Source organism: Rhinolophus ferrumequinum, chromosome 24 (assembly GCF_004115265.2).
Source record: "Rhinolophus ferrumequinum isolate MPI-CBG mRhiFer1 chromosome 24, mRhiFer1_v1.p, whole genome shotgun sequence".
In the NCBI taxonomy this organism is placed as follows: Eukaryota; Metazoa; Chordata; class Mammalia; order Chiroptera; family Rhinolophidae; genus Rhinolophus; species Rhinolophus ferrumequinum.
Genome location: NC_046307.1, coordinates 25,105,538 through 25,116,816, shown reverse-complemented (window position 1 = coordinate 25,116,816; position 11,279 = coordinate 25,105,538). Strand labels below are relative to the sequence as shown.

General features: G+C 37.4%; 1 protein-coding gene across 4 annotated transcripts in view; it reads left to right on the top strand.

The window, feature by feature from the left end:
• Positions 1-11,279, top strand: part of FAM114A2 (family with sequence similarity 114 member A2) — a 31,204-nt gene that overhangs the window by 102 nt on the left and 19,823 nt on the right. Inside the window, exons 2-6 of one of the 4 annotated variants that reach the window (XM_033095994.1) lie at positions 472-604; positions 4,258-4,503; positions 4,841-4,940; positions 5,351-5,443; positions 11,075-11,166. In XM_033095994.1, coding sequence (XP_032951885.1) covers positions 4,273-4,503; positions 4,841-4,940; positions 5,351-5,443; positions 11,075-11,166 — 516 coding nt within the window. In that variant the 5' untranslated portion in view covers positions 472-604; positions 4,258-4,272. Of the gene's footprint in view, positions 1-105; positions 182-451; positions 605-4,257; positions 4,504-4,840; positions 4,941-5,350; positions 5,444-11,074; positions 11,167-11,279 lie in introns of those variants that run through there. The other 3 variants (XM_033095993.1, XM_033095995.1, XM_033095996.1) reach the window with 3 other exon arrangements.

Genomic DNA, 11,279 nt, shown 5'->3' with positions numbered 1-11,279 from the left:
CTGGCTGCGGGGCTTCCAGGGAGGAGGCTGGCTGGGTGCGGGGTCCCGGGGCCAGACCCCGACGGCCCGGGCCGCTGGGGAGTGGATGGGGGAGGAAGCGGTCTGCGGTCGGGCGGCTGACACCTCACGGCTGGAGGCTGAGGCTGTAAAAGTGCTTTGCTTATGGAAGCGCTACGTTTGTGTGAGGAATTCTCGTTGTTGACAACTTAGGAGCGCGTGTTTACACTAGATCTCCTGCTTGGGACCTGTTCTTGTTTGTGGGGAGAAGTGAGAGCGCTTGTTTGTCCGTCTAGAGATAGCCGTATTAATAACAATAGTAATGATATAAACAACCACCACCACGAGTGCGATCAGCAGCTGTTTCCAAGAGCAGTTATGTGCCATTCTCTTTTCCAAGCCCCTCACGTGCATCGTGTCGTTGCATCTTTATAGGAACCTCGTCAAGTAGGTATCCCTCGCCCCATTTTACAGGTGAGGAAACGGAGACGCAGGTGGCGGTGAACTAACTTCCCACAATCACTGCAGCACAGACAGAGTTGGAAGAAAGTCGTTTTAACTCCAGAGGCCCTGCTCTTAGTAGCCAAACTAAACCGCCTTCCATTTTTAGAGAGAGAGAGAGAGAATATATATGTATATATGTATATATATATGTTTGTTTAGTGTATAAAATTTTATTTTTTAAAAATATCACTCAGCCATTTAGTTTTGTGTGTAATGGTCCAGTTCTTGGAATCTTTCTCCTACAGTTACGAAAATAACACACACTTATATAGGATACCTGGAAAATTTACAGAATATTAAATAGTGTAAATCCATGTACTTGTCCATGTATTTGGTATTTATTCCTTTTTTTTTTTTTTTTTTTTTTTTTTTGCTTTTCCTGCTAGATTAAGAATCTGTCGAGAACAGGGATGGTACAGACATTCGAACAATGACAGTAATGATAATATAAATAGACGCCCCCACAAAAAATTCTCTTCCCACCTAGCTCACATGTTTAGCATGTTCTAGTTGCTCATTAAATCTTTGATACGCAAATGAAAGAATAGAGATAACCAGTGTTTAGTATTTCAGAGTATACCCTTCCAGTCTTTTATAAAATTATATGTTATTTATGTAGTATGTGTGCTATATATAAAATACATACACATTACTATGAGTTGTAACTTGCAGAGAGCATAGGAGAGTAAAAAGATAGTAAAAAAAAAATACAAATTCAACTACACAAAGCATAGATTAAACTTTGTATAAGAACTGTGTAGTCTTTCCTATCAGACAGGTTCTTGGAGTATGTGGAGCAGAAATTGTATCTTAAATTAGTTCGCAGTCTCCAGAGCTTGGTATCCAGTAGGTACTCAAAAAATGTTTGCAAGTGAATGAATTAATGAATATTTCAGAGTTGGTTTGTATGTCTATGAGTAGTTATATCTAGATTGTTTTTTCTGAGTTTTGGGAATGTATAATGTATGTATGTCATATAACCATATGACCTAAGATCCATGGTATTGTATAAATCTACCTTTCTAGTCTATGCCTTCACGCCATTCTTCTCCCTGCCTTATGTACTACTGCTGGTATCCATATTCCATACTGTCACACCTCAGGCTTTTGAGCTTTCCCATGTGTTGTTTCCACACCCTTGAATTCTCTAAGTGGCATCTTCATCTGTCAAAATCCTAAGTGCCCTTTAAGGCAGGTGTTACAAGCTCAGATGCTTATAGGGACTAATCAGGTAACATAAGCAGTCAAGTTTGATTTTGGTGGAGATTGTGGGAAACTAGAGAACACTAGCCTGTCTAAAATAGCCCAGCAACTATTTGGCATGAGCTAGTTATTATCAAGTCGAATGTGGGCCCAGTGTTGCGAGATCTTTCAATTTTACAAGGGAATTTGGAAATCTATATTTGTAGATTAAATCTGACTTTTAGGTTTTTTAATTAATATTAGCAATTAATATTTTAAAAGGTTTAAACACTGTGCAGGTCAAATAAAACATCTGTAGGCTGGATTTGGCACTCAAAATCCCAGTTTGTGGCCACTATTTTATGCTTATTTCAGATACTTTGTTGATGAATATTATTCCGTTTCGGCAGACTTCTTCTTCTCTGTTCTTTCAGCACTTTGTGTATACCTCAATTATAGTGCTCCTTCCAAGCTGCCTTAGTTGTTAATATAGCTCTTTTCTAGTACTTTAGAAATGTCTTGATGTCATGGATTGGGTGTAATTCTGCACTTAGTATAGATCAGTACAAAATACAAGCTTATACATACCTAAGATCTCATTGTGTGTATCTGTGTGTATGTATAAGGTACATTTATTTCTCCCCTGGTGATTGGTTTTCCTGGAAACCAGTATCTGCTCTGTAAAAACACCAATAGTATCTTAGCTTTAATTGCGGTACTTCTGGAAGAAATCGAATTGGTTAACATTGCTTTTCAAAAGCTAGTCTGATATAAATTCTGCCTGATGGCTTAAATTTCATAATCTCTCTGAAAAATTGAGGTAGAAATGATTAATGACTAATAAGATTTTTTTAAATGACAGCCAATAAAAGGAAAAATTGATAAGATGGACCTCATTGAAATTAAAAACTTTTGCTCTATGAAAGACCCAATGAAGAGCATGAAAAGATGCACTACAAACTGGGATAAAATATTTGCAAACCACATATCTGACAAAGGACTCGAATCTAGAATATAAAAGGAGCTGTCAAAACTCAACAGTAAAAAAATTCAATTAGAAAATGAGCAAGAGATACAAATAGGTATTTCACTGAAGAGGATATACAGATGGCAAATGAGCACATGAAAAGATGTTCAGTATCATTAGCCATTAGAGAAATGAAAGTTAAAGCCACAATGAGATATTACACACCTATCCGAATGGCTCAAATAAAAAAATAACACCACCAAATGCTGGTAAGAATACAGAGAAACTTAATCACTCTTTGCTGGTCGGAATGTAAAATGGTACAGCTACTTTGGAAAAGAGCGTGGCAGTTTCTTATAAAGTACAACAAGTAAGTACCAGTGATTGTACACTTGGTCATTTATTCCAGATAAATGAAAGCTTATGCTCCCATAAAAACTTGCACATGAATGTTCATAGCTGTTTTATTTGTAATAGCCCAAACTGGAAACAGCTCAGTATTCTTCAACAGCTAAATAGTTAAACAGATACATCCATACCAAGGAATACTATAATACTCAGCAATAAAAAAGGAGAAGCTATTGGTACATACAACAACTTGGATGGATCATAAGGGACTTATGCTGAGTGAAAAGAGTCGATCTCAAAGGTTACATACTCTGATTACAGTTATCTAACATCATTTTTTTTTTGTTTATTTTGCTTTCAATGATCTTATATACTAAGTAACTTTCTCACCCCCCCTCCCCTTTTGGTTCAAGCCGTTGTTTCTCAGTCTAGTTGTGTAGGACACAGCTTCCTGGCCCATGCTGGTATTATGAGCCTTGTGCTCCCCCCCGACCAAGACAGTTGGTCGCCAGCCAGTCATCGGTCAGCCGCTCACAGCAGCTCATGGTAGCTCTTGCCGGCTGCTGGCAGCACACGGCAGCCCAGCTCCAGGGAGAGCTGTTGTTCACAATCTTAGCTGTAGAGGGCGCAGCTCACTGGCCCATGTGGGAATCGAACCGGCAACCTTGGCATTAGGAGCACGGTGCTCCAACCTCCTGAGCCACTGGGCTGGCCCTTAACATCTTAAAATGACAAAATTATAGAGATGGAGAACAGATCAGTGGTTGCCATGGGTTGGGAGGAGGATAGGATGTAACTCAAAAAAGGATAACTCGGGATCCTTGTGATTGAAGTGTTCTGTATTCTGACTGTGGTAATGGTCACAGAAACCTACACATACGATAAATTTTCATAGAACTAACTACACACATAACAACTGAGCGCATGTAAAATGGATGAAATCAGAATGGGGTCGGTGGATTGTATTAGGTTGGTACAAAAGTAATTGTGGTTTAAAAGGTTAAAAGTAATTGTAAAAACCGCAATTACTTTTGCACCAACCTAATATCAATATCCTGGTTGTGATATTATTACTGTAGTTATACAGATTGTTACCATTGGGGAAACTTAAGTGAAGGATATATCAGATTTCTCTGTGTTATTTCTTTTATTTCTTACCTGCATGTGAAGCTATGATAATCTCAAAATGAAAAGTTGAAACAAATAACATACCAAAGAACCTATACAATAAATTTTTTTCTTTGCCTTTTATTTTATCAGGTGATGATCTAATCATGTCGGAAAAAGATGATATTGAGACTCCAGTGATAGCGGAAGCAACCCCCACCCTTGAAAATGGGAACTCTGAGCCAGCCAAGAATTCTGAGTGTGTTGACCAAAGTGCCAAGCCGGAGAATAAACCAGAACCTGTAGTTTCTACTCGGAAAAGACCAGAGTCCAAACCTTCCAGTGACCTTGAGTCTTCAGAAGTTCCCCCTGTTCAAGCATCACTGGCTGCAGGCAAAGTACAGTATCTGTTAAAAATTTAAAAAAATGTTAGGGTTAAAAAGAATTTGGAATCAATACCAGTTTAGGATTGTACCTATTTCTTTCATAACCACAAAACATAATTTTCTCAGTTCTGTAAATGCTTTTATGAGTAGTTGCCTTTGCTATATGGTGCTTACATGTAGTTTACATACGTATGTTAGTCAAGCAATACATTTCTTTAGCTAAATAATATGTATTTGTTCACCCATATTTTTGGCTAATAATTAGATACCTTGTCCATGCACTCTTATTTTTCTCTAAATTTTTTATTTTTCCTTTGCTTTTTGGTTTTCTGGCTACTGGGAAAAATAGGAGACTGTTTCCAAAGATGAACCCCAGACCGGATGGGGCTATTGGGGCAGCTGGGGCAAGTCCTTACTCTCTTCAGCTTCAGCTACAGTCGCCACAGTAGGTAAGGTCATCAGGTATTTTATTAATTTTTATGTGTATTTTGCTACAGATATGTGTTAAAAGTGATTTTGTTAATAATTCAACTTCCATATTACTCAAAGGCTTTATCGTTTGAGGATGCATTAGTAAGGAGAGGCTGATTTATCCTGCCACTGGAGTTCACAGCATTTCCTCCTTAGAAGGTTGATATTTAGGAATTGGTAATATAAAACTGTTCTTTAGTGATAATGAATCCTTTTTTTTTCCTTTTGGTAAGGATGCATTCCCAAAGATTATGTATGGTCAAAATAACATGTCCTGTGGCTGTAATGAAATAAAAAATCTGTGGGTTTGATTTTTGTTTTTTTCCTCCAATTTTGGTGACTAATAGCAAATAATATTCAAATATAGAAATGTTATTTTTCTCATTAGGACAAGGTATTTCAAATGTCATTGAGAAGGCAGAGACTTCCCTTGGAATCCCTAGTCCTAGTGAAATTTCAACGGAGGTCCAATATGCAACAGGTTAGTATATGGAAACATTAAGACCTAGAATTATGGACCAAATGGAAAGGGTGAGTTCATTTTTCAGTAGATATTTATTGAATGTGTGATACTCAGGGCATGATGGGACTGGTGAGAAAGGAAATTTAGAATCTTTGGCTGACAAAGGTCTGTGTCTTTTAAACACTCGTGTATCTCTCCACTTTTCTCATTTATGAAATGGGATGATATTTTATATCTCAAATGACTATTATAAACATTAAATAAATAAGGCCATGAACGTAGCATGTAAAAATTGCCTATCATTTTGCTTGGCATAATTGTCTAAGAATCCAGTAAGAGTTAGATGAATTTGAATCTGTCATGGTAAGAAAAACTATTTTAATGTGTTAGTTTTGGGAGTGTATTTTTTTGTATTTGGATTTTTATGAAAGTGAAGTTTAATTCTGGAGACCTGCCTTGATCTAGTAGAAACCTACTCTCACTTAAGCCCTAAAGGACAGAGTTATAATAAGGGATCAAGAGAGCCTGGACCACAAAATAGAAAGCTTTTCAGGGCCTGAGTTTGCCTTCTCCATCTTTCAGGGGCTTTATTGTCTCCCACTCTTGCTTCTCTCTGCTCATCTGTATCATTTTTCTCTTGAATCAGGCTGATTTGGAGTCTCTGCTTCTCGCCCACTGCTCCAGCTTTATATCGAGTTCTAATATAAGAACCCATCAGAGACTATTTGGTGTCGGTTATTTCCACTTTTAAATTCCCCAGAGAGAGAATTATATCAGCCTAAACTTGGGTCAGATATGGCCAGGAGACAAGGTAACATTATGTAACGTGACTATAAAGGACCATGTGGATGAGTTGGGAACACTCTTCTTAGTCTGATAGCGGCGTCAGACTACTTTGGCTGCAAGTAACAGAACATGTGAGCAAAAGTGAGTTTATTTTTCTCACTTAGAAGAACTCCAGAAGTAGACCATTCCAGAGTTAGTTTAGTGGCTCATTGATGTCAGAGTTCCGTGTTGGCTTCACTGCAGTCTTCTTAGTTGTCTATGGTGGCCAAATAATTCTGCAGCTCCAAGTATAGCGTTTTACGAGTAATGCAGCTGTGCTCAAAGTCAGGAATTAAGTGGATGGGAAGTGTCATTTCTCCTCAGGTATCTCTCACCCTTTAAAGAGAGGAAAAGTTTTCCCAGCAGCCCCCAGCATTTTCTCAAATTTCATTGTTAGAGCGAGGTCTTGTGTTCATGCTATAGCAGCAAGAGATGCTGGGAAAGTGAGTTTGGGGCATTATGATAAACCTCTTTATCAGGAAGTGGGCTTAGCAGGCAAGAAAAAGGGATTAGAAGTGGCTTTGAATAGGTAAACAGCAGTGTCTCCCCCAAGACCTAAAAGATGTCTACCACACAAGCCATATTTTAAGAAGGGCATTGAAAAACTGGAGTGAATCCAGAAAAGAGTCAGCTAGATAGTGAAATACCAAGAATTAATGTTTTCAAGAGAAAGTTGAAGGCATCATGGATATTAAATCTGGAAATCTGGGAAAAGGAGATTGGGAGAATATGTTGGTTCTTTTCACGTCTCTGCAAACCACCATGGAGAAGAAGGCCTAGGTTTATTTGTGGTTCATGAAGAGAGAACATTGGAAGTTACATGCACTTAGATTTTAGTTTAATACAGAGTTTTTAAAGGGTTAAAAGAGTTAATAAAGAGAACTTTCCAAAATTGGATTGGAAAGTCTTATGATGATAAACTCCTCCCATCTTCTAAAGTTCCCGAGGAGCGGGGTTCATCTTCTGCCAAGGATGTTGTAGCTGGGATGTGTCTTTTCACAACTCTGAAGTCAGCAAGAGGCCACCAGCAATGGAAATCCTTTTCAGTCATCTCTTAGGAATGCGGCAGGGGTGGGGTGTTTGATCCAAAGACTGTGTTTGAATGTGCTTGATAATGACAGGAAAGACCAGTAATTAAGGGAATAGGAAGAAATAAATGGTGTGAACCAAGATTCAGGCTGGTACTACACAGAAGTATTTGTTGAGGGTGTACCCTTCAAGTGTCTTATGTTTGTTCTTTTATGCTTTTAAGCCCCCCAGTCCTTTGCTATTTGTAAACCTGGGGGAAAGTGCCAAATGATTACACCAGGGGGTTGAGGAATAAAGCATGTTTTATGCTTGCATTTGCATCAAATGCTCATTTCCTTCTTAGTGTTGTTAAGCATTGTCTCCGGCTTCAGACATCAGATATAATAGGAAGATTATTTTTCTAAACTCCCTCCACAGATTAATTCATTCAACAAAAATTTATTGAGTGGCTACTCAGTGGCAGGCACTGTTCTAGGTGCTGGGGAGATATCAGTGAACAAACAAGATCTATACCTCAATGCTAAAGTGAAACGAAGAAAAATAAGGTGAGGGGAAGAGTGCCTGTTGGGCAAAGCACTGTGCTTGGTGTTGCGAGAACTTGGAATGAGTTAGACATAGAACCTCCCCTCTCTTTTGGATCTAATGGATAAACCCATTATTGAAAGAACTAACCAGAGCAAAAATCAGGTGAAGTCAAATGTTATGGTTGAGGTTCAAGCAAAGGACTGGGGTAACTTTGAGCAATTAATTTATGTTTTCATGAAGGAAAAATTTTTTTTAAGTTAGATCTTGAGAATGGGTATGGTTTTGACAAATGGAGAAGCTGTGGTGCAGGGATTTTGAGGTTAAGGTTAATAGGATGATCTAAAAAAAAGTGAGAGGGCGTGAGGGTGTTTAGGGAAGAGAGATTTCTATAGTGATAAAGGGAGAGATATGCCTGTGGGTTACATGTCAATGAGATTTTTGTTTTCAAAGCAAGAACCACTGTAGTTTTGTTTTGAAAATAATAATGCTCATTATAGGAAAACTTAGTCAAAAATTAGAAAGTTATGAATAAGTGAGAAATCTTCTGATTCCATCCAGAAATAATATTTTGGTATATATTATTCCATATTTTTCTGTGAATATGACCATACATATTTAGAAAACTAATCGTACTTTCTATTTTTTTATAACCTACCTTTGTTTAAAACCTGTCACATTCTATGTCAGTAATATGCCTACATCATCATTTTTAATGGCTGCAGGGAATTCCATTCATGTAGATATATTTTAAATATGTTTAAATATTTTAAATATATGTTTAGTTAATCACTTTTTTTGAAGCATCATGAACAATGTTATACTTAACATTCCTATGCCTATGTCTTTGTGAAATTATTTCTTTAACAGAAAATCCTAAACATGGAATTGCTGAGTTATGGGGTACTTACAGATACAACTTGCCAAATTATTGTCTGTCTAAACAACATTATTTGAAGAGAGAAAAAGGAAGACCTGTCTCCCATTTCTACTCCATGAGTGTTAAAATGTGTGTAGGGGAGATGTGTTTTATGTTTATCCACATAAGTACCGTTTCTGATGCTCACCATTCTTTTGTGTAGATCCAAGTTTGCTGCTGATACAATTTTCCTTCAGCTTTAAGAATTTCCTGTAATATTTCTTGTTAGTTCAGATTTGCTGACAGTGAATTCTCTCAGATTTTGTTTGTTTGGAAATGTTTTTATTTTCATTTTTGAAGATATTTTTTTGGATATGGAATTCCAGAATGACAAATTTCTCCCCCATTTATTACTTCAAGAATTTTATCCCATTGTGTTCTGGTTTGGATTCTTTCTGTTGGGAACTGTCTGCTTTTACAGTTTCTTGTTGTTACTGCTCTTCAGAAGTTTTGATTATGATATCGTCTTCCTCGTGTTTATTCTACTGGAGATTCATTGGACTTCATGGATTTAATCAAATATGGAAATGTTCAGCCATTGTTTCTTCATATAATTTTCCTGTCCCCTCATCCCCCATTTTCCCCCTGGTATTCCAGTTACACATGTCTTAAACAGCTTGGTGGTGTCCCATAGTCACTGAGGTTTGGTGCATTTTTAAGCCTATTTTCTCTGTGCTTCAGTTTAGATAGTTTTTGTTGTTGTGTCTTCAAGTTCACTGGTCTTTTCTTCTGCCGTGTCTCATCCTGTTAAGTCCATTCAATGACTTTTTAATATCAGATATTGTACTTTCCAACTCTAGAAATTCCATTTGTTTCTTTTTTATATCTTACATTTCTCACCTACCTATGCACATATTTTAGTGTCCTGTCTGCTAATTCTATCATCTTTGTTACTTGAATCTGTTTCTATTGACCAATTTTTTCTTGGTTATAGGTCACCTTTTTCATTTCTTTACTTGGATGCTGGATATTAAGAACATTACACTGTTGAGTGGATATTGTTGTCTTTTAAAGGTCGTGAGTTTTGTTTGGCAGGCAACTAAGATATTGGTAGCTTAGATTGATCCTTTTAAGGCTTATTTTTAAGCTTCATTAGGGTGACTATAGAAGAGCCTTTACTCTCAAGTGCTAGTTTAGCCCTACTACTAAGGCCTCTGACCCTTCTAAAGTTTCCACCTAATTCCCAGGTGTTTAACTAGGTTTCTCTACTTGACTGGTCTGAAGTCAAATGTCTTTCAGCCTAGCATGAGCTTTGGGTATTGTTTAGTTTACAGCTCCATGGTAGTTCTTTGTCCAGTATCATCTCCCAATGCATGAGCAGCTTAGTACTAAGCCAAAGACTCAAGGGCACTTCCATGTAGATACCTGGAATTCTTTACCTCTGTAGCTCCCTCCTCTCTAGTACTCTTACCTGCTAATACCAGGTGCTTCAGCCTTCCTGGACTCCGGTCTCTTCCACTCAGTAAACTGCCATGCTCTGCTTGTGCTGTGGTCTGGAAAGCCACGCCAGTCATAGGGTTCCCTTTCTTTGTTTCTCTTGTCTCCTGGATCATAGTCCTGTGCTATCTGCTGTCCAATGCCTGAAGGCAGTTGTTTCTTATATTTTGTCCAGTTTTTCTACATGCTATGGTGGAAGGGTAAGTGCAATACCATTTAATTCATCATAGCTGGAAGTAGAAGTCCTTCCAATAATAATTAATTATTTGTTGATCTCCTATGAGAGATTTCTTTGTTGATCTCCCATAAGACATTTCAAAGTTAATAAAATAGAACAGACTTTTTTCGATGAAACATACTCATCTTTGTAATGCATGTCTGATTCCTACGAATAAGCGTAATTTTTTAAGGATAAAATTGAAAATAGGCTGGATTTTAAAGTCAGGTTTATTGAGCTATAATTTACATACAGTAAAGTTTACACTTTTCAGGTAAATATAGTTTTACGTGTTTTGACAAATACACAGTCCTGTTTACATTGTATAATCACAGTCCATTGTGATTATACAAATAGAGACTATTTCCAGTATCTACTATATAGACAATCAAGATACAAAAATATTTTCATTATCCCTTCAAAAATCTCTTCATGCCCCTTTGTAGTTACTCCCCTCTACGTACTCTCAGTTCTTAACTGTATACTTTGTCCAGAAGATCATGGAAATGGAATCATACAATATATGTATAGTCTGTTTTAATATATATCAGTAGTTTGTTCAACAGTTTAAAATAAAAAGAGCTAAGGCTTTGTGTGTGGGAAGCATGGTCTAATTTTTAAAAAATTCACATAGATGTTAATAATGCAAAATTATTTATGGAGCATCTCTTCATGTTTACACTTCCCCTCCCTCCTGTAGGAGAGACAAATGCCAAAGAGAATGAAAAGTCCTCCCCGATGACTGGACCATTTGGTGTATTCTCAACCATCTCTACTGCTGTTCATAGCACAGTGAGTAAAACGTGTACGGTGGCCTGTTCCCTTCCGTGATTATTACGGTTTTTGGTCTCTTTCTGTCTCTTTTCTTTGAAGAGCCATGGAGACAGATGACTCTTATGGCAGTC